A 24711-nucleotide genomic window follows, 5' to 3' on the forward strand; every position below is an offset into this window, starting at 1 on the left:
GAGCATTTAATCTCGCTGAAATGTCGACATTCCTCCACAAAGGGTTAAGGGCTCTATTTTATTAAATACATATATTTATTCCTAGCTCTCGATTACTCAAGATCCACCCTTTCATTATTCATACTATAGTCACACTATATGAACGTCGAGAATGGAAATTCGAATAGGATCGATTCTTTAGTTAATTATGAACCATCGAATCGGAGTTACGTCTTCGAATTTGGAATATATGGAATATATCTTGAAAGTATCTAGATGTTGATGTATTGTAAATTACCGTGGAATATATATCTTATATGGAGATACAGAACTTCATTCTATCTCTGAGAATCGTTGAAAGTAGAAATAACTGTTCGGTATGGACAATAAACGACGAATTCCTGTCCCATATATCAGAATAGGTAAACGATTGCAGGGACTGCTTTAAGATCAAGCATCGTCCGCAATAAAAAGCTGCTTTATAGTCAACGAATGTACGAAAAGCCGCAGTCTGGTCGGAATTATTCAAGTTTAACCGTGTGAAATTCGACTAGGGAATCGGTGGATGGATCGAGCGGTCCGATCATAAGGCATACTTCAACAATAACTTTCCCCCGAAATATCCATTTCCCGTTACTTAAGGGTGTCCTAATGGCTTTCAACTCGGAACATCGCGAGAACAGCAATAAAGGAAAGGAATAAAAACTTCCACCCCCGGCCGAGGGGTGTTCGGCTATGAAAACCATCCCCGTTTCACGATCGGCGGGCCACCGGCGCGCGGCGGACCCACGAAAGCGCCATAACTTCCGACGACCTACCGAAGGCGACTTTATTTAGGGTGGATGATCGGCGTGATCGATTCAAGGCCACCGGTTGTACCTCCCTCATAACGGCCGCGCGCCACCCCTTCCGAAACTCCGGGAATATCAATAGAGCCGATTCACCTATCGAATGGAGGTCTCGCCGCCTGATCGACGTCAGGCGTGTCGAATGAATTTCTATGTGCCACGGAAAGAATGAAAAGTAGGATTTCCTTCGAAATCAACGTTCCTGCTTGTACACTGTTGAAGTATATACATTTTTCTCTCAGAAAGTCTCGAGGGAGATTTATTAATCCTTTGAACTCCGCAGGCTCCGATATTGCACAAGTTATAATATTAAATATTTTAATGAATCTTAAAGACACTACCCTAAAATTATCCGATTTTCCACATATTCAAATTTTTCATTGAGAAGGAAAATAAAAGAAGAAATGTTATAGCATTTCTCGTTTTCGCTGGGAATACTATAAAAATTAGTTGCTGATAGATTACAGAACAACCTGGAGTGCTAAGGGTTAAAGCAGTGTACATGATGCAGGAAATACAATAGCTTAAGGAATTGCAATAATTAATTACAATAACAATTCTTTAGGAAGATTGAAGTATATTAACCTTTTGCACTCGGAAGTTTTTCACTAGAAATTTTTTTTTTCTGATTAGATGAAGACGATGTTTTGTGAAACTTGAAGGAAAATTATACGTAAATTGAGGAACAAAGTAAATTTATTTCAATATTTTTTGAATTGACGAGTTATACAAGGTATAATATTAAATATCAAATTATGATATATGATACTTATTACTTATTACTATTATGATACTCTATTTCATTGAGTTTTACTGTATGAAATCAGGTGGTGACTCACCTCTCGAGCAAAGGGTTAATAGGCTCATCCATATCTGTGCTATCATCTAAGCACTTAATAACTTCACGTAAGACTTCATCAGTTCTCCAATAATAATCCCAGACAACCTCATTAGTTACCTAAGTCACAAATTTCGGTTTGATCGACGTTTAACCCTTATCAGTCCCTTTCGAGTCAAACTCAACATTCCATTTTATTGCAACTACTCCCAAATATTCTTGAATAAATAAATAGAGCGTCATACTAAGCTGTAATTAAATGAACTAACATCGACGTGAACCTCAAAGTGAGAAATCAAGAGCACTTCCGACCGCAAAAGGTTAAAAATCCATCAATATAATCATCAACCCTCTTGTTTCCAGCAACTGAAATTAACCCGGCGTACAATGCGTCGAGACTAAGAAAATGTCTAAGTCTCCGTATTCTTTCAGCCTCCGTGAGCCGCGTAAATCGAGTCCCAGTCTCCTTTGCATTCCGCTGGCCTCCGAAACTTCCCCCGTAACAACTGTTTCGGAAAACCGCGGCGAGTTTCCCGGAGCACGATTTATTCTCGCCGGTTAAGTTGGAACGGGACCCGATTGCACGGGACCCGCGTATTTAATGCAGCGTTGTGATTTTATTTCCATCGTTCCCCGTTCTTTCCCGCGGCCGTGCTCGAACGTGTACATCGATAGTAAAAGTGAAAAGTGTTTCACGGCTCGCAAACCCGCGCCCGGGCTCTTCGCGCGGATCGCCGGCTGGTTTAACCGTTCCGCACGGTTTTGTTCGACGGAAGCTCGAGCATCCACTCCTCCAGCGATTCAATAATTTGTTTCCGTTCATGGATTTTTCATCGACATCTCGATATTTACGCGCCGCGGCCGGAGAACCGGGATCCAAGGGAAGCCCGCCGCTATTTCCCTGCTTCCCTCGGAGCGTCGAGTTTCGAGCGTGTATCGGGGAAGCCTCGGGGATGCTATCAAGATTACTGAATCCTGCGTCGGGCTTATCGAAATAAGGAGGGAAACTGTCCAAGAATTTAATTGTACCGCGCAAATCTGTTGCGACGGGGTACAAATCCGCGATCGGGGACTTGGAAGCTGTATTTGTGCATAGAAACTTTTGCAAATCGGATGTACGGAGGTTGGAGTTAAATAGAAATCCCTTGGTACGTAGAGTCTATCGAACTGTTGGAAGATAAAGATCGTATTAACTAGATTTACGGAACGCGTCAAATTGACGCATATTGGATTTTAGAAATATTATTTTGTACATGTTTACGCCGATTTTCATTGATGCGATCGCACTGACATGCACCCCAATTACCTACTATCAAATCTCATGTTTTGTTCACACAAACATGTAATTCTTCTTTGTTTCGCTTTGATCTTTCATTACAATACTCTACGTGCATTCGTCCTGCGTTCGATGAGTACACGCTCCATTTTTTTATTTTATTGCGCGCAGAACCAAAGTTCCACAGTTAACTGGTTAATCTCTGCAACTAGATTTCTAATTTACTGAACGCTCAACAAATAGATTTCTAATTTATTCAACCAACCAAAATCCTCAAATCACATGCCGTCTCTATTCCGCGTTCCATCACATTATCCAGCAAAGCGTCCATCCCCTATCCACAATTCAGTAACAGAGCCCACGTGGCCCGTCAGCCAGGGGTTAAAAGGCACACAAACCAATTAAGGAAGCATCCAAGGAAGAACGGCGGCCGTGGAATCAAACAAATGTTCCGGCCTGCTCGAACGGTGCTCGTTAAAGGCCGGGGGCAAGGTCAAAGACAAAGTGGCCCTCGCGGCGAAGATTCGGCGGGCGGCAATTAAGGCAGCGAAGGGAAGAACAGGAGGTCGTTGGACGGTCGTTTGTCTTAATAAAGTGCGTCGAAGGCACGCTACTCACGACCGCTGACTTATGGCCAGTCATCCGAGGTGAGCTGCGCCTTCGCCGCCCGTCCTGAACAGTTTTTCCTCGCCGGTAAACGTCGACGACGGTTCCACCCGATATTCACGAGGATTTCTGGGGCCGTTAACCCCGGCGAGAGTTCATCAATCGAAGGAGGGCGGCTGGTTAACGATGCCGAACATTCGTCATCGGCTCGATCCTTCCCAGGTCCCTCCTGCCACGTTTCATCCCCTTTTAACCCCACTCGTCGGCCTGAATGGAGCTCCTCGACGGAACGATGGTTCCCCGCTGAATCCTTATTGTCAATTAAAGGGATATCGAGTGCCCGAAGGAAATTTTGAATTGCTGTTTTTCTATTATAGTGATCCCGGACGAGCTACCAAGTTTATAGTGGGGCTGCTATTATAGATATTGAGAAGGTGGATCTTCGGTAATCGAGAATTAGGAATAAATATATGTATTTAATGAAATAAGGGAACGATACGGACAACACGTAAAAATACAACTCAATGCCACGAAGGTCAACACACGACTCTCCCTCGCCACTCTCTTACCACTCTCTTACAGACATTCTCTCCCAAAAATCATTCCCTCCCCCACAAGCATTCGAATTCCTACGTTAACAGACTATTCAATTTTCTTTTCTCTTACATTACTTTCTTCTTCTAATCACTACTCTCCACCCTCCACTTTCTACTTTCTATTCTTCACTCTATCCTCAAACTACTCTCCACTCTTCTCTTCCCGACAACATTCCTGCTTCGATACTATAGTGTTAATAGGAAGTTAGAAATTTTAGTTTAATCGATGTTTAAAAATGTATCGGTATAATCATCGACGCTCGCGTTTTTAGTAGCTGAAATTTAGCCGGCGTTCAATGTGTTAATAATATATTGCGTTGGAATTAATTATTCCTTGCTTTACGCTGGAGTAGTCGGTTAAAGTAAGGAATGTTCATTTTTCAATGATACTCTTGATCGCTTTGTGATTTTAGTATGGAAGAATTAATGATACGCTTTTATCAACGATATTGCGTTTGATATCTCTTGCTTCGTAATTGGCGCGCTCAGAGTATTTAAGTGGCGAACGTTAGTTTTCGATAACAGATTTCGTTGCTTTGTGGTCTGAATATTGAAGAATGGTGAATGTTGAATTTTTAATTTTAATTAATTAATTTCTAATTAATGCCTCCGCGTGACTAGCTGCTTCGCGTTGAATTCCCTTGGATAATCCAGTTACTTCCCGATAACGGATATCTTCTTTCATGTTCAATTATGGAATCGAAAAGTGATAATTAGATCGTATATTTTGATATTAAATCTTCGAATAATATTAACAAATAATATACTGATCAGTCTATATATTATATCATATCAGTCTATGTAATACTATATAGATTATATCAAACTGTATATTATATCATTTCAGTCTATATAATACTATATAGATTATATCATACTTTATATTATATCATATCAGTCTATATAATACTATATAGTATATCATACTGTATATTATATCATATCAGTCTATATAATACTATAGATTATATCATACTATATATTATATTATATCAGTTTGTATAATACTATATAGATTATATCATATTGTATATTATATCATATCAGTCTATATAATGCTATATAAATTATATCATACTGTATATTATATCATATCAGTCTATATAATACTATATAAATTATATCATACTGTATATTATATCATATCAGTCTATATAATACCATATAGATTATATCATACTGTATATTATATCCTATATACTGTATATTATATATATTACCCTAAACAAATGAATCTTTCCAAACGTTTCACAATAGAAAACGATTCGTCCCAACCAAACTCACAAGCACTACACGTTACACACATATTCCTCTTATCGCGTGCATCTCGTACAATTTCGCGCTGCCACATTCCTGATAAACGCACGAAACCGCAACCCGTTCGTTTGAATCACTGACAAGTGATCCAGCCCGCGCGAGCCTCGTCCGATTAGTAATAGAATATTTCCAGCGGGCCGCGGACGAACAAAAATAAACAGGCCGGGTTAAAGTTCACCGGTCCCCGGTCGATTTGCATGCGCCGGCCCGCAATTCGTCGCAATTAATACGGGGAACTCGCGAAGATTTCGCGGCCCCCCCCCCGTTCGCTAGCGCATAATTCCTGCATTAACCTTATACATTTATTCCGGCCCCTTAATGCGGAAGTTTATTTCGAGTTGACGCGAAGTTTGTTTAAAACACAGCGAGCGAGCCAGCCAACCAGCCAGCGAGCGGCGCGCGCTCATGGAAATACGCGACTTCTTTTCGTCATCGAGGCGAAGCTAACCGGCCGGTTGAATATTCAGCGATTCGTCTTTTCCCAATCGCCGGCAAGAAATATTATACACTTCCCTGGAATCTTTCTAATGGTATCGTTCAACCGTCGAGGGTTCGATTCCTCGCCGATCTCTCGATTATCGGGCCCGGTTCCACCCGCCGCTCGAACTTATACTCCCCTCGCGGAGACGCGGCGATCTGCATAAATAAACAATTATTCTCGGCGATTGTTTTCAAGTGGCGGCCGCAGCGCGGAGAAATATCGGCCGATAAATATTCAAGATTCCCGAACGAGCCTCGCTCCTTTTTGCCGGGGCTCGCCGGCTTCGGCCGGTCGGTCACCAAATGATTTATCATTCGCTCTCCGCGCGGTCTGCCCGGGAAACTTCGGTTGTCGCCGCGGCTAGAAGCGGCACCGTACGCGTGTAACATGCATTTCACCGCTACGTGTGTCGACTTCCTTGATAGCGATCTTCTGGGGGGTGAGAGGGGCGGGGGCGGGGGGAGGAAGGACAAGAATGCACTTTGCGATCCGTGTTCGAACGGAGCGAGGAACAAGAATTACGCGCGTAGATCGCGTGTTAGTGGAAATCCACGCGATTATCCGGCCGTGGGAAATTTGTAGACCGTCCCGGAATGCGGTCTTCCTCGATTTCTGCGATCGTATTGCTGTCACCGGATACCGCTGTGCCGCTGATAGATATTGGAGCGCCGTTCGGTTTTCGGTTCCTTGGGATTCTACTTGTTGATAGCGGACGATAGTGTTTCTCGTGAGGATTTTGGGGTCGACGAGGGGATTATGGTAAGATTATGGTAGGAGAAAAGAAGGGCAGCAGAATATTTAAATTTGTAAGAATTGTAATTGTAAAATGTGTGAGATATGTTAATGGGAATAGTCGGACGATAGTGTTTCTCGTGAGGATTTTGGGGTTGTTGAGGGATTATTTCGAATAAAGACAGATTGTGAAGGTGGATGTAAATGTTAGGGAGTTTGTCATTGAACAGAGTTTCAGACATTGAATTTTGGTGATCAGAGTTTATTAAATGAGGAATGGTAAGAGAAAAGAAAGGCAGCAGAATGTTTAAATTTGTAAGAATTGTAATTGTAAATTTAGGATTCTTCAGGAGGTTATTTAGATTAATGACAGCTTGTGAAATTAAATATAAATGTAATGGAGTTTGTAATTGAATAGAGCTTCAGAAATTGAATTTTGGTGATCTGAGTAATGGTAAGAGAAAAGAAAGGCGGCAGAATGTTTAAATTTGTAAGAATTGTAATTGTAATTTCAGGATACCTCAGGAGGTTATTTCGAATAATGACAGCTTGTGAAATTAAATATAAACGTAATGGAGTTTGTAATTAAATAGAGTTTCAGAAATTGAATTTTCGTGATCAGAGTTCATCAAATGAGGGACGTTAAGGGAGTGTAACCGAGGAATGATATGAGAAAAGAAAGGAGAAGCCAGCAGAATGTTTAAATTCGCAAGAATCGGAATTGTAAAGTGTGTGAAATATGTTAATGGTAGCAGTCGACCGAACGATGAAAAACTGGAAAGATAAGCTTGTGTACGATGGCCGTATCGTTGACCGAGAAACAGTTGAACTCCGTTTCATAAAATGTTTCTGTTCCATTTCTGCGCAGTAGTATTGCCATCTGCCTCGTCAGACCTGGACAAAATCCAACAGCCAGTGAAACTCGTCCTCTCCAGTACGTGTCATCACGCCTACACCGCTTGCAAGTGAGTAAAACTCACGTATTTCGCATTTCTCACCGATGCTTCCTTGTTACGGGTATCCGTGAACGGTTTAAAATTGTTGTTTCATTTCCATTTCCACGATTCGCTGGATAAAATCCGTCCCGTTCGAAAGTTAAGAGCTCGAAACCTAAGACGAGAGATGAAAACGTTTACAGCTGGATATATTTTCAGCAGTCCAATGATTTCCGTTGATTCCTGTTCCAGAAACGATCCGGAGTGCAAGGTGTTTCTAGAGCCGGTCCTAAATCATTGCGACTCGATGACCTGCGCGAGGAACGAGTGCATGGATGCTTTGCAACACTTCTACAAGTCCGCTAACCACAAACACTCTGTGGAAATCGCGTTCTGCTTATGCAGGTGAGTCACAGATTTCAATTAAGAAAACTTCATTTACAAACTAGAAACTAGAAACTAGGAACCTTTATAAAATATTCAACCTTACAACTTCTAGAGATCTTTATTCTGTAAAAGTCCTCAACCCCTAAAGAATATTCACATTTTAACCCTTTGCACTCCGCAGGCGCCTCAGTCGCCAACTGATTTGACACAGCAAAATTATAGAGTTCCACATTTAATATTAAACCTTGTACAATGCATCGACGTGTAAAATATTAACCAGTTAACTGTGGAATTTAGTCGGAAAAACCTCTCGTTCTCGCAATAAAATCGAAAAATGGAGCGTGTACTCGTCAAACGCAGGACGAATACACGTAGTATATTTTAATGAAAGATCAAAGAACAAAGAAGAATTACATGTTTACGTGAAAAAATAAAGAATTCATCGTTGAAAGAATTAGTATCATGTCGAGCTTTACTATGACGTGTATACTCGTCAAACACAGTTAACTGGTTAAAATAAAACAGCCTCTTTCTTTAATTTACGTGCGATTTCCCTGTTAAGTTTGAAAGAATGTCGGTATTTGATTAAAAAACGTTGACTATTTCTACTGAAAAACTGGAGTGCAAAGGGTTATCCTTATCTGCAGATCCTCAGTTCTCTATACACGTCCTCGGAGACCTCCAAAAGACGTGCAGGTTCTACAAAACTCCTGACAATCCCCCGAAGAACGCCAGAGTTCCTCCGGAGCACTTGGTCTCCAAAGACAGTTCACAGACTCTGAAAGGCTCTCGAATATCTCCGAAGGACATTCGCGAGTTCTTCAGTCCTCTTAAAACCCCTTCAGAGTCTTCGGAGTCCTATAAAATCTCTCGCGAACCTCCGGAGACTGCTCGAGGTTCGACGTTAACCCTTCGAGGCCCTCAAAGGGCATTCACGGTTTCTCGGAGGCCCGCGGGGATCCCCGGAGAATTCTAAACACTTTCGAAGATCCACAGTTTGCTCTAGAGCATTTTAATGCTCTATTAAAGACCCTCTTGCACCCCGGAGACCCTTAACGTCCCTCGGAGGATCATAATGGGGCGTTCCGGCGGTTCTTAGGCGCGGTAATTGCCGAACGGGATGCATAACGTATGTTATTGAAGGATTTAATTAAAAGCCGCCGGCCTTTGTGCCGTAATCCTAAGTAAACCGACGGTTAAAAGGGAGAGTCGGCGATTTAACGAGTCGTCTCCGGCCGACGGAGGTCCACCGCCCGCAGAAATACCTCGAGCTCCGCGTCTCTGATCCCTTTACGCGAAAGACACCGGGCCAAGGCTCGACAGAGGTTTCTTTTCCGGAGGAAGATCCTTTAACTTTTAAGTGGCTTTTGCCCGCGAAACAATGCGGAAACTTTCAATCCGCTGCCCTCATTTTTGCCCCTCCTACGTCGTCCTCCTCGCATTATTCTTTTGTTCGGGGGACTAGGACGTCACCGTCGCCCCCTGAATTTATCAATTCTAAAGCAGGCTCGTTCCACGGTCCGGCTGCCGCACCGCCGGACTCGATCCATTACAATTCTCGGAATAGTAAATGCGAGATCTGCGATTCCAGGTCGAAACAACGTAACTCGCTCCTTTGAAAATTTCATGTCACGCCTTCGCTGTCGCTCTCGCGGAATAATACCTTCGTTTGAACGACAGAAGGATGCATTCGAGATTTTCCGCGTGAAATACATGCAACGCGACGTATAAATCTTGAGATATATTCGGAATACGTGATCTTTAATTTCTGCTCTGGTAGCCTCGTGTTTCTTAAATATTTTGAGGTGAACGGATGATGTCAACCCCTTGCAATGTCGAATCTAACTTGACATTTTCACGTTGTACACGATAAATTAGTCGCTCGGAAGCCAATACGGTTCAGAAAACAAAGATTGAGAGAATCGATGTTTCTATTTCTGAAACGATCATACGAGGTATTCAGAAGCTATAAAAAGAAGAGCGCTCCGACCTAGAAGAAAATATTCCTTTAATAAAAACGTCCTTTAATAACTAACAAAAATACCCTTCATTCCATCAATATTTACACAAAGCAGAAAATATCCTAAAATCGACCTAATCACACTAGCTTCTGAGCGACTCAAATATCGATACTTCAATCTCTATTCAATCAAAACGAAATTCTATTCTCTTAGCTTCTGAGCGACTCAAATATCAATACTTCAATCTCCATTCAATCAAAACGAAATTCTATTCTCCCTCCCAGAATACTCAAACTAAAAATAAATCTACCACCACAGAAACGCTTGTTCCCGCTAATCGTTAAAAACAAAGCAGTTTTGTGAAGCGTCGCACGAGGAGCCATGAAGCAAGCGGTAAACCAAATTGAAAAATGCACCAAAACGATTCCGAACGCTCATTAGGCGACTCAAATATCGACACTTCAATCTCTATTCTCTCTCTCCTAAAATACTCAAAGTAAAAATACATCTACCACCGCAGAAAGGCTTGTTCCCGCTAATCGTTAAAAACAAAGCAGTTCTGTCAAGCGTCGCACGAGGAGCCATGAAGCAAGCGGTAAACCAAATTGAAAAATGCACCAAAACGATTCCGAACGCTCATTACGCGACTGTAAGGGAAATAAAAAGGAGATTGCGGCCGGAGTGCTGTGGGGGGGACGAGGGAGGATAACGTAAAGGAAACGAGAGTCGAACGGCGGAACGAAAAGTCCCGGGGACGAATAAAATACGTAGCAGGCTCGTTTAATGCTCGTTGAGCAATACCCACCTAGCGGCGGCTGTCTGCCTGGGAATTCCTCCCTTAAAACTCCTCGGGCACCCCGAAGCGGACAGATAGAAGTCTCTTATTCCGGGACGACTTTCGGATGGTGCTCCCTCATGCAGTAAATCGCCGCGTCTTCCCGTTGTTCCCGCGATCGTGGGCTCCGGGCGGCGATGAATCCGGATTCACTCGAATCAGACAGCGATCCCGTTGCTATCGGTGATCTATCAATTACCCGATGAAAGCGGATCGGTCTCGTTTCGCGAACCGTGTTCGCGGGAACCTACGCGAGGCTCGGCGAACGAGATTTTGTATTATATTACACGCGTTCGCGCGTGTTCCTCGAACTATCGAGTAGATTAACCGTTTGAGCGCCGAGGGCCGCTATGGAGCTCTTTTTGTGTCGTGCCAAAATCGAGAGCGCGGAGAAGCTTCTGTTTATCGGTATCAATTATAATTTTCTTAAAGTAAATTTATTTGAATAAATGTTATTTTTTGATATTTTCTTGTAACACAATATTTGTGATTAGATAAGTACTCTTATTAATTTCTTTGCATTCACGCCGAATCGCTTCCGCGTTTTTGGTAAATGTCCACGAAAGTTGTTTAGCATCCATACGTTAAATTCATCTATCTCCGAATGTTTCTTCTGCAATTATTGAGATAATAGATGCTTCTTTGAGTAATTACCGAAGAAATTGATTTAGTAAACTTCATAACGAATTGCATGCCAATCGGAATTTCAATGGATACGCTGAACACTAGAACTACCACTTATCTGACTGTTCCAAATTTCTTTGTAAAACTTATAGCTGTAATCATTAAGATTTCAATTGATTTATATTTCAGTGTATTACTAAATCAGCTTTAACGATTTCTCAGAGAAGCATCTGTGCCTCCTCAGTGATACAATGACGAGTGAGACTCGTGATGAAGATTTCTAAACTAACTTAACAACAATCAATGTTATTCATTACCCACGGATCAAAGCAAACAACTATTTTAGTTAGTCTTCAAATAAAATCTCCACTTGAAGTAGAACGGACAATTTTGTTGCATTTCTTCCAAATTGTCGATACAATCCAAATTGTAGTAGTAGATGAGCTCTAAGTCGGTTATTGCGTAATGACCTTTAATTGGTGGTCCTAGTATTTTATTTCAATATACTGTTTCCGTTTCGCGGCAGCAGAAATCGAAACGCGTTTGCATACTCCTCGGGACTGCTTGCGAGCGAGAATATATCGGAGGTAATTGAATTTTCCAGGAAGACGGATGGCAAGAAGGACGAGTGCATAGTGGCGCAGGAGAAAATGCATCCTGCGTGTGCACAGCGGGTCGAGGGCTCGGAGACGCCGACCTGCCACAGCCTGGCCGAGGCGTGCAAGGGGAACAGAGAGTGCAGGTAGGCCAAACGAACTTCTGTGTTCGACCGAAACGCGTTGATGTCTGTCCGTTCCTCTTGTGTCGGGGCCACTTGTATTGATTCCGGTAAAACGCCGTTGTAAATTGAATATGTTTTGATTTGGGCTTCCAATTGAATTATACGCGTTGATACGCTTGTGACCTAGTTGCAGAATGTGAGTCGCGCAGAGCCGATGCGGTTAATAACAGGAAAATTGGGGAAATCAATGTAATGCCTTCTGAAATGATTAACCCTTTGGGTGCTGAATACTTCTAGCCGAAACGTTCCGTGCGGACGGAATATTTTCTTGTTCGCCTGAGGATTGATAAATTATGTTGATTCGTATAATTAAGTTGTAATTAAATTGTTATTGTGGTTCCTTAGTTTCATAAAATTAAATGGTGTCAAGAAACGCGTATGTTAATCACACACACTTATAATTGTTGCCGTGGCACCTGTGAAATTGAAAAGATCGAAGAACGCATGTCAATATACCGAGTTAAATTGACGTGTTTCATTTTTTATTGCAAAATGACGAACGACATTAAATAATTAACCGACATAAACTTTTGTACGGACAGACGTTCACGTTCAACGTCATTGTAATTTTAAAGTTACAAAATATGTTCGTTTCAATGAAACTGTTGAAACTATTGAATACATTGTTAATTTGTGTTCATATGTTGATATTTATTAATTTCACACTGCACAAATATTGTTATAATCACGAAACAAAATTCGGCCCATAGAGGGTTAAATTAAATATCAATTACTTAATTAATAGGACAACAGGAAACTACGCGCTGCACTATTGCTGTTTCACTAATTAAATCATTTGTTCCCGACTTAGTCTTCCAAGTATGAACATCTGATCTCGCCGGAATAACGACATTCGTCCGAAAAGGGTTAATAATTGAAAGGAATATTATTTATTATAGAATTTAGGAAAATCAAGGAATATCCAAAGGTCGATTTAACTGCATTGGCTTCTGAGCAACATTACGTTTATTGCAAAGTGTCCAAATATTATCGTGATGTTCGTGAAAGAAACGGTAATTCTTCTTTTAATGGAACTTGGAGATCACTTAGAATGATTCCATGCTCTGTGACATGTTCTCCTCTCGCACATTCAGATACTATTTAACACTAGAACTACCGTTCCAGTCAAAATGACTGGTTTCGATTTTTTTGTTCAGCAATCATTGATATTTTCGAAGCATTGAATATTCGCAATGGTTTTGAAAATAAGTAGTTTCATTTCAGTACTATAATGAATCTCTGAAGAAACTGAAAATAATCTATTGTTACAATTCTTATAGGAATTGCATATTGATCCTATTAAATGCTCGGTAGTTCTAGTGTTAACACTAGGTTCACGGGTATTTATTGTAGACTTCACTCTATTATTCCTAAAACAATTGATGCTCGTTTATTTGGATTGTGGAAACTGGCGATTCGATAGTAGGTAATTAGGGTACATGTCAGTGTGATCGCATCAATCAAAATCGGCGTAAACGTTTACAAAATAATATTTCTAAAGTCCAATCTGCGTCAATTTGACGCGTTCCGTAAACCCAGTGTTAACAGACTCCCCTTTAACCGTCGAAACTTGCACGCCGACTTCGGAAGATCCGTCGCATTAACGTCAACAGATCCCGGCCGTTCCAATTAAAAAGTAGAGTGCGTCCCGCAAGAGCGGCCGATAGACTAATGAAAAAAAATCCGATGATAAAGGTATTTAATCATGGAAATTGGTCGACCGTTCGTCCCAGATATCTTCGGGAACGATCTCTTTCGCGCGGGCACGCTTGACGGTTCAATAATACCAGGAGAATGATTCAGAAAGACACTGTAACGCGTGCACTGAGAGGATTAGCCCGGGAGACCGATCGCGGGCACGGATCGTTCCGTCCTTTGACGATTATTTTCAAAGTAAACTATTCACCGGCCGACAGAAGATCCATTTCGAAAATCAACGATCGCGTCGCGAGCCCCGCGGGGCTCGAGATTAATCGTCGAGATCGTCGAAATGAATCATTGGCCGGAGGAGGATCGGTTACCGCGGGATAAACCGGACCGCCGCTGATTAAGCGTTCGCGGAACCTTCCTTCGTTTTTCTGCCGGCTGGCTCTCGGCTACACTTTCAATTTGAAAGTTAAATTGCGAGTCAACGAGACGTGGCTTGATCCAGTCCGGACGCGTAATGAAACACTTTATTACTATAAGAGAAAGACGCTCCCGTCCGATCCGCGTCGCGAGAAATTACGGAAACGCCCGAGCCATCTTCCATCGCGCGCCCCTCTCGACGAGAAAACTCGGCGAACAATTGCAGGATTTTTATTTTAAGGTGAATCCCACTTAGCGCCGTAGCGAACGAGCCGCGTTACACGGGGTTGCGCGATTTAATCGCGCGGAGGGGGTTTATTAAATAAAAGTAGCGAACTATGATGCCGTTTCGCCGGCCCCTAACACGCTGTACTCGCTAACGTTCATGGAATCACTTCGTCGAACATCTACACACTTTTATCTCTCACCCCCGTTCGTTCCTTGTTTCTTCTCGCTCTCTCTCACTTACACTCTGACCCTTTATAGTCGCCACACGCTGTCGAGTGCGATTCAGAGGTGACTCGGTATCTAGTGGAACAGAAATTAGTGCAAGAGGTGTTTCTCTAGTTCACAGTTTCGATCTGTTGTTTGTCATCGCAACGAATAGCAAATTAGCGATTGGAAGCATTAGAAAATCTAAGTAGTAAAATCGAGCGAGGAAAGATGAAAACTGATCGATCAATTCTCAGTCTATTCTAATCACCTCATTCTCACAGTACTGTCACTTTTAACCAGTTAACTGTGTTTGACGAGTATACACGTCATCCTAAAACTCTTAATAATAATAATCTAACTTTTTCAACGATGGATTATTTATTTTTTGAGACAAACATGTGATTCTTCCTCGTTTCGCTTTAGTTTTTCGTTAAGATATATTTTAAGTGCATTTGGCCTGCATTCAACGAGTATACACTTCATCATTTGATTTCATTGCACAATGAGAGATTTTTCAAACTAAATTCCACACTTAACTGGTTAAAAACAATTCTGTCGTGTTTCTTCTCCCCTCAAGATTTTCAACTCAATCATTCTATTTTCTAAACCTAATGTCTTTCGACATCGACACTCGCGTAATCAACTATTCTCTCCTTAGACAATAGAAACGGATAGAAACGCCGAACGCACGGAATCTATGTATCACCGCAGTTAACGAGATCTAATTAAAATCAGCCGCCGACCGATCCGATCCTCGTGATCAAAGGGAGATCGGGTCGCGCCCGATTGGGAATCCCGAATTGAAAGTTTCACCCTCCACCCTCGGCGCATCGATTTAATGATATCGACCGACCAGGAACGACTTCAATGATAACGCGCCGGTATTTTAATTGATTCATCATCGGCCCGCGAGACGAATTCACTTTTAATCCGAACGAATTTCGCGAACCGGCGCGCGCGCGCCCCGCGTTCGCCTCGTTTCTTCGACTTCCGCTCGAACGAACCCGCTCGCTCGCTCGCTCGCTAGCTGGCTCGGTGTTTTTTCCCCTTTTTTCGTCGCGCGGCGGAATAATTTAGCCGTGATTTTATGCTCGCCGATGCGCCCCGCGAAATTCGAGATCTCCGGGGAAAAATGCGGCCGAAATCGCGCGTGAAATTCACCGGAAAATTTTCCTTCGTTCGCCGGCTCCCGCGAATGTTCCCGAGTTATTCCGGGATTTCGTTCCGGTGTTTATTGGTTTCGATAATCTCGCCCGCCGGTGTATCGGTGACAGCCGAACGCCCGAGAAGGCTATGGAAATTGGAGCGCGGTGATCTTCGCGATTCACCTTCGACCGGGCGTCGTTCCGACTGGCTATAAACGCCTCGAATTGATGTTATCCGTTCTACGTTCGATTGTTGTAATCTCGGACGAATGTGTATCGATTATTTGAGAAACCGATTTAATATTTCATAGGTTACGAGTCTGTCGTTGCCATCGGCGAGTGACGACCCAGTTCCTAAAGATACTCTCCGAAATATGGAATTTTAAAAACACCTTTGGTTTCGCGCTTAAGAATTCACCGGTTCGTCGTTATTTTCAGTCGGCCCTCGAAACTTCTACGTGAAATCTCTGTAATATCAAATTTTTAAGAAGTAGATCTGATGGTTCAGAATACGAGATATAAGAAAGATACTAGGACAATCGTCATAAAGAATCTTGACTTTTTCGTTTCCGCTTTATTAACGAAACTGTTTCGAGTGCGTGGAAGTTTTGATGCGTGTTTACTTGGCAGTCAAAGTGTTAACACTAGGTTTACGGAACGTGTCAAATTGACGCATATTGGATTTTAGAGATATTATTTTGTAAATGTTTACGCTTTTGATTGATGCGATCACACTGACATGTACCCCAATTACCTACTATCGAATCTCCAGTTTCCACAATCCAAATAAACGAGCATCAATTCTTTTAAACATTAATTCTAGTGTTAAACATTAATTTTCTTGTTAGCGTACCGACAGAACTGAATATTGTTGGATGTACGAGATATAAGAAAGATACTACGACAATCGCCATAAAGAATCTTGACTTTTCCGTTTCCGCTTTATTAACGAAACTGTTTCGAGTGCGTAGAAGTTCTGATGCGTGTTTACTTGGCAGTCAAAGTGTTAAACAAATCACGTCCCCGAACAGAAGTGCTGCACTTTTTATTCCACGTTGTTTGTTGTAACTCCAATGACCCCGTGTAGAAGAAAGAAAAGAATTATTACCGTTATTACTTTCATTGTTACAAGCCATAAAGGCGTGTAGAACCGCGTTGCAGTCGTAACGGGGAACGTTCTCGAGGGTCCCGACGAGCTCCCAGTGATTCCTGTAATTCCTGTGTCATTTAGAATGAAGCTGGAGTACTACGAGCAAAGTTGCGCGGTGGACAGCGTGACGAAGAAGTGCGCTGGGCCGGCGTCCGACTGTAGGAAAGCGATGCTGGGAATCCTCGGCACCGAGCTGCGATCCAGCTGTGCCTGCAAAGGCACCGAACTCACGCAACTTTACGATTGCCTCGGCTGGCAGAGGCTTCTCTGGGTGAATCCCTGTGTGGGTGAGTGAAACGCACTCTTCTTTTTTCTTTCGTCTTTCTTCCTCGTTTCTTTTCTTCTCTCTTTCGCCTTTGTAGAGATTTAATCGAGATGTAGAAATATTAATTAAGGCGAAGAGTAATCGGGATTTATTAATATATTAATTAAGCTCATGTATTTTACTATCGACAATTTGGAAGAAATGCAACGAAATTGTCCATTCTATTTCAAGTGGAAATTTTATTTGAAGATGATACAATGATAATAAAATAGTTGTTTGCTTTGATTCGTGGGTAATGAATAACATCGATGGTTGTTAAATTCTAGAAATCTTCATCACGAGTCTCACTCGTCATTGCACAGCAAGTTAATCTTGTTCCCTATTAGCAATTTTTGTTTTAATTTGAAGTTGTAATCGCATCGTATTTAAGGCCTGTACGAATTTAGTTTATTAAAATACATTGATAGTACAGGCCTTAAATACGATGCGCAATTACAACTTCAAATTTTCAAAATCATTTCGAATATTCAATGCTTCGAAGATAGTAATAACTGCGAAACAGAACTGAAACCAGTCATTCTGACTGGTACGGCAGTTCTAGTGTTAAAACTACAAATTATACCTGCAAAAGAGAAGAAAGATGCGATGTCCTGTAAAGCACAAGAGTATCTTTTATTTTTCTTCTTCTCCTCCCTTTTTCCACGTTCCACTTCGTGCCTGGATTCGACTCCCGCAGAAAACCCCACCGTAAAACCTTCCCCTGAATCATTGAGAGACACGCACATCGTTTTCGCGCAATCAGATTCCAAATCAATTGCTCAATGGTGTGTTCTCAAGCGGCAACTCTTTTTCGAGCAACCGCGGATTTTACGAGGGGTGAATCGCGCAAAGAGCAACCGAATGCGCGCCGCGTTTCACAGAGTTCCCCGGTCCAATATTTTTATTCGTGATTATTTTATCCCGTTGAATTCGCGCTCTCCGCCCCGATTCGAGGCGAGTTAGAGCACTTTGTCGCGATGTAGTGTCTCCCCATTTTTTTTTTTTTTTACGAACCGCCGGAAATTCGCGTTCGTGTTCAGAATTCAATGAAGCGCGCGGAACGGCAAGTCGAAAATGATAAACCTACCCGTGAACTTATTAACACTGAACCCACCGAACGGGTCAAATTCACCCAGAATGTTTATTTTGCAAGTATTTAAATTATGGAGGCGTTTTTGCTAAAGATATCCAATTAAACTCGTGTATCTGCAGAGACATAGGACTAGAACTTCCTTCGAATCTCAAGGAACGATTCCAATTTTTATAAAACATTGTAAATAATTCAATGTTAAATTAATCTAGAAATCTTCAATGTTAAATTAGTCTAGTCCAAAAAATTCCAATTGCTCGGTAGTTTTTTTGTTATACCTGCAATATCAATAACTTAAATAATCAGAAACAACGTCTTTCACTTGTAAACAGAAAACCAAGAATCACGGTAACGATTCCGGAGAACATATCGTTACAGTTAAACCGTCGAATTCCCGACAACCGTCGGATATAACTCCCACCATCCTACGAGTTCCACTCAATAAATTGTTACTTTATATTCAATCGAATAAAAGCGAAAAATCGAAAATTCCGTCGGATCCATCCTCCGCGGAATCGGTTCGGCGGAACGCTCATCCCCGCGAACGGCGCAAATAAGTATCACCCCCCGATTCCGCGAATCGTAGAGGAACGATCGATCGATCGCCGCTCGATTTTCAGCCGGTATGGAATTTATCTGTGACCTTCTCGCGGCACGTTCGTTCGTTTCCCGTTTAATTTATACGGGCTAAACGCGCCGATGAGAGCCAGCATCCGCGCGACCGGCGCGCCGGCCTCCATTCCCATATTAACGGGGCCGAAAACTCGCGGGTATAACGAAACGCGCGAGCGAGCGGCCATTGGTTTTTCGATCGCGGCGAATTCCCGGATAAATCGCGGCCGAGGCCCGGATGAGGGGAATTTTCCTGGCAAATAGGGGCCGCGGTCAGGCTGGTTCCGCGTGTCGTTTTAATCGGGGATCCGCGGAAAACCCTTCCCGTCGCCGGCTGCTTGCGCCGCCGATAAAATCAGCCGGGATCAAATATTTGCGCGAAGGGTCGCCAAACATTTGGGACAATGCACTGACCCGGCCGCGGTGATTAATACCGGCCAGGATTAATATTTCCCCGATGACAGCGCCGAATCTCTGGCTCTCGCATCCCCCGTTGCGCGTTTTTCCACGCTCGCTGGGAGGTTTTTTGGAATTTTCCAAGATCCGACCCGGTTCTTATGGCTGGTTGAGGATCGATTGCTCTCTCGTGTTTTTGAGGATGCTGGATGATTTGTGTGTAGTTTCGTTTAATCCTTCCGTGGCAAGAACACGATGCTGGGTAATATTGGGACTCTACGGTTAGGTGAGTTTTGTGGATTTCTTTTTATTTGGGGAATTAGATTTAATGGTTTTAATTATTTGGTTTTTTAATTTAGGGAATTGGATGGATAGTTGATAGAAATTCTTGACGTAAGATGAGATGTTTATTAAATATCTACTCTTTCTATTCAGATATGAATCTCAATAGAAACCTAGCTATCAGAAACAAGTATGTATATTCGAGCAAGATACTTAAATTCCCCCTATCTTCAATGATTCCTAATTCATTAACTCCACTCTTCTCGCTCTCGATCACCATCGATCAGTCGATTGCGAAATAACATAGGTGTATGAGTTTTGTAGATTTCTTTTTATTTAGGGAACTAGATAGATCTTTTATAGAAACTTTTGACGTAAGATGAGATGATTATTAAATATCTACTCTTGCTATTCAGATATGAATCTCCATAGAAATCTAGCTATCAGAAGCAAGTATATTCGAGCAAGAAACTTAAACTCCTATCTTCAAATAATTCCCAATTCATTCATCCCCCTTTTCTCGCTCTCGATCGCCATCGATCAGTCGATAGGGAAATAACATAGCACGACAGTCGATCGACCGATCCGAAAACCATTTCTCCAGGTACGTTTGCAATTCGTTGAAACAATGTCCACAATTACATGCTCCGATGCTTCATCCTGCCGCGTGGAAACCGTAAAAACCTTCAACCGCCGCAATCGCGAGATCTCCGTGGTTCGTTACGACTGCGGCCGATGCGACCGCGCAGAAATCGCAATTATATCCGTCGAAAAGAAGGAACGAACGAACGAACGAACGACACGGCAACAAATACACGGGCAGCTTTTATCGATCTTACATCTGTTCCGCGAGTCGAGTTGCAAAGCTCGGCCGTACCCGGCATTCAACCGACAGATAAGTCATTTAGATATGAAGAAATTGCACTTGCCGGGCTCGACCGGGAGAAGTGCATCGCGCGCCGGGCGCTAACTGCATCATCGACCGGGGCTCGATCGCCTTTCGCCGATTCCCGATAGGAATGTAGGTCGAACGCCGGGGTTTGATGTCCTCCTTTTCGCCTGGTCGCGATAAACGTGATCGATGCAAATTAACGCGGACCCCGGCAGTCGTCGCTCGAATTTATTCCGTTGAAACGCGAGACGCTGTGCTCGGTTTGACTTTCAGTGGACCGGTCCGTTTTCAATGATCCTTCGGGCTGCGGCAGTTCCTGTTATTCTCCTCTATCGATGGAAGATGCATTTAAACGCTCCCGATATTCGAGAACTGGATCGTCTCTCTTAGCGGAGGTTCCTTTAATGTTCAATAATATCTTTTTGCGATCAGATTACTCTTTCGATCCTTGGTAAATCGATAGTATTTGTCGCGTTTCTGTTTAGCTTAACCGTTAATTTTCCGAGGGAGGAATGATCAGAAAATATAAAAAAGTCGATTTAACCGCATTGCTGTTTCAGTTCAAGTGTCGTTAATCTTGTTCCCCATTAGCAATTTTTGTTTTAATTCGAAGTTGTAATTATTTAGTTTTTTATTTATTTAGGGAATTAGACAGATAGTTTATAGAAACTTTTGACGTAAGATGAGCTGTTTATTAAATATCTACTCTTCCTATTCAGATATGAATCTTAATAGAAATCTAGCTATCAGAAACAAGTATATTCGAGCAAGAAACTTAAATTCCTTCTATCTTCAAATAATAATTCCCAATTCATTAACTCCGCTCTTCTCGCTCTCGATCACCATCGATCAGTCGATTGCGAAATAACATTTTAATTTATGTTTGAGGATGAGAAGGTTTCTAGTGTATCACCAGTGTTTCAATTCTGATATTCTAATATAATCGTAAAAGATTGTATTATACTTCCCCTAATTATCCAATTTATTTCATCACTGTGTTTATTTCAACTCAGTGTTTACCGTATCTCGAGGACAAAAATGTTCTCATTCGTCGATTCGGCCAGCCGTCTGACCCGAGATAAATACATTCTACGTTCCAGTCGAGTCCCAGAAGGATTATCACGCGCGCAGGAAACACCATCATCCTCGGACGACGACGACGAGCGTTTTATCAACGACCAGGTCGCCGGTTAGCACGACGACGGCTACGGCGGTCGAACAAGTGGAAGATAATCAAATACCGGAAGTGACGAGGTGGCCGACCACCGAACCCACGGAAACTTGGGAAATCACCACGACTACGACGACCACCCCATCCACCACCACCATGAGCACCACGCCGAGCACCACCACCACCACCACCACGCCACCCCGTAAGTATCGCCATGTTCTTTATTCTATCGGGTTCTTTGATCGACTCGCCGTTTACTTTCCACGGAACTGTCGCCGTTTTGTCCTCGAGTCGCATATTAAATTGGAGTTTCTTAACCCTTTGCACTCTTAGAATATCTCACTAGAAATATTCAATATTTTCTAAGACAGACATCTTTTGCAAGGAACTTGAGTAGAGCAAGGTATTCTTTGTTTTAACCCTTTGCACTCCGAAGTTTCTCGCTAGAGATATTTCAACATTTTCTGATGAGATGAAGACGATATTTTGTACAACAAACTCGACGAGAAATTCACGTGAATTTTTTATCGCGCCGATTATATCGCGATTTGTTATTGCGATCGATTACCGAAGGGGAGAAAAACGAAAATATTGACAATGTCGGGATTCCCGAAGCTGCGTATCGCGCGATCGCGCGAATTAAACTGAAATATTAAAATTAACGGTGCGCGAAATAACGTTAACGTACGTAAACGTCGGACTTTATCAACGGCGACGATTAATATAATGCATCAATATTTCTCAGATTGATGCATTATATGAAGTGTAATATTAAATATCAAACTTTATAGCTTCACTGTAGGAAATCAAGTGGCGACTGAGAGTCCTCCCGAGTGCGAAGGGTTAATGTTTTACGTATCGACTGTAGATTATACGAGGATCAATATTAACCGTTAAATATTGAGTTTTATAATGTATTAAATCAAGTGGCCACTGAGAGTGGCCATTAGAGTGCAAGAGGTTAATACGATTGCAATGAAAATATTTGTGAAAGTAGTGAATCTTTGATATTCAATGTTTAAACGTGTTCCGCTGAATACGACCACTTAGAATGCGATCTCTTAATTTTTCATTTGGCCTGTGTTTCCAGTGAACCGCCAATAAGCCGATCGAAACAAAAATGGAATTCGGAAATGAGATTGTGATATTAAGAGGTTAAGTGGCGAAGAAGTAATGGAATTTAATTCAATTATCAATTCACCTTTGAAGCGCTCTTTACAGGCAATCAGATTCTGCTGTCTTGAAACTTACCCCTGAAAATGAGCTTTTAATTTTCCAATTATCCCCCGGTTATAATGGTTTCGTAGAAAAAGTCAGCAACTGTCGCGTAACGCCAGATGACAATCGCTGAACGAACAATTAACTGTGTCATTATTTCAGAACCAATGGCGAGGCATCGCGCGGTCAATAATAAAAGCTCGTTTTTTATCGCTCGTATAAAGCTCATTATCGGTCCGTTACTTCGAGCAGAGAATATTCGAACAAAAATAAAGTAGTCCCCTTTATGACTGCTCCACAATGGAGAGTATACCCTGTTGCAAAAACATATTTCGACGTTAAGGTATCATAAAAGATCAATATCATACAGCAAAGAATTTCATAGAAAACCAACCCCATAAGTACATATGACGAATTCGAATCTCACCCATTTCTCATGCTAAACATATAAAATCACACTCAGAAAAATATCTAAATCCCAAACAACGTCATATATTATATCAGAACACAAATTGTCTATTTAACACGTTGAACGTCGCACGATTTCCCAGAGGAAAATACGCCGAGTTGGAAAAAATATAATAGTAAATCATTTGATCGAATTGCATTACTATTCCATGTTCGTCTAGCTGAATGTCACTATTATCTAGCATTATTTATAATCCAGAAATGTTTTCATATAATCGTCGTTTCATTGAGTGAACCATAGTAATTCGATTTGGTCGGGGGTCACCGGTGACCCCCTTGGCAATCAACGTGTTAAAATCTGCTATTTCTTTGTATCGTCATCGTGCTGCAGTAAGCACGAAAAACTAAAATCACGTCCAGATTAAAATCGATTGAAACTCGATACCGAAAGAGGTTAACCATCGATGCCAGCTCGAAGATGAGATTCCCTCTCCGTCTATCGAAGTAAATCGCGGCCGAAAGTCGAAACACGGTGTGCGGCAGTCGTTTGACACGCCCCCGCGCCGTAATTCGTTCGCCGGCGAGCATTTCCAGGCCATTCGCAGAATCGATAACGAGTGCCGGCTGGTTACGGACGCGAAAAGGTATTTCGAGAACGGCCACGGGGGCGGCGAAGAAAAACAGGGGTGCGTGCGCGGTGACACGGTGTTCCCCGAACGGAAAATGCGGCGCCTTTGATCGTTCCGTCTGGAACACAAGGAATTTTCGTTTCGTCGCCGGCTGAACGGCGAGAAGCCGTGCCACGAACGTTACAAAGCGGCGGCGGGGGTGGGGGGGACCGGTTGAAAGAAGGATTCAAAATGAGGGAAGGATCGAGTATTCGCGGGCCGCGCGAGCGGCGAGGGTGAACGGAAGGGGCGAAAGGGGAGAGGAGGGAAACGGTTCGCCGAGAAACGTGCAACACGCGTCTGAAACGTTCTTCGTCTCTTTATAGGCTTCTGCGTGGTTCAAAGGGCGAGGCAGAGTCACCAATACATAAGGGAGGGCAAAGGCAAGAGGGTGAGTCCGACAATCTGCAAACTATTTTCGTGACCGACCGACCCGGCCGTCTCGAAAACGGATTTCGAGACGGCCGAGGAATGTCGTAAGGGTTGAAACGGGGCCGAAGGTCCAGGAGGATTGAAACTGGAAGGATTGGGTCAAAAGGGGTCGCTGTGGCAGATGCGAATTATTTTTGCGAAAGGAATGATGAAAGGACTTGTTACTTTTTAGTCGTTGTTGAAGGTGTCGGAGTAGAAAGTGATAGTGTTGACACTGGAACTATTGTAACAGTCGAAACGACTGG

The 24711-nt window shown here is 42.5% G+C and overlaps 1 protein-coding gene across 3 annotated transcripts in view; it reads left to right on the forward strand.

Annotated features, from left to right (window-relative positions):
- Positions 1 to 24711, forward strand: part of Gfrl (Glial cell line-derived neurotrophic family receptor-like) — a 440074-nt gene that overhangs the window by 348014 nt on the left and 67349 nt on the right. For 2 of the 3 annotated variants that reach the window (XM_076374200.1, XM_076374198.1), the window contains 6 exons: positions 7542 to 7638; positions 7861 to 8013; positions 12020 to 12157; positions 17075 to 17280; positions 21670 to 21942; positions 24361 to 24425. In XM_076374200.1, the coding sequence (XP_076230315.1) occupies positions 7542 to 7638; positions 7861 to 8013; positions 12020 to 12157; positions 17075 to 17280; positions 21670 to 21942; positions 24361 to 24425 (932 nt within the window). The remainder of the gene's footprint in view (positions 1 to 7541; positions 7639 to 7860; positions 8014 to 12019; positions 12158 to 17074; positions 17281 to 21669; positions 21943 to 24360; positions 24426 to 24711) is intronic. The other variant, XM_076374199.1, reaches the window with a different exon arrangement.

This window comes from Nomia melanderi, chromosome 2 (assembly GCF_051020985.1).
Source record: "Nomia melanderi isolate GNS246 chromosome 2, iyNomMela1, whole genome shotgun sequence".
Lineage (NCBI taxonomy): Eukaryota > Metazoa > Arthropoda > Insecta > Hymenoptera > Halictidae > Nomia > Nomia melanderi.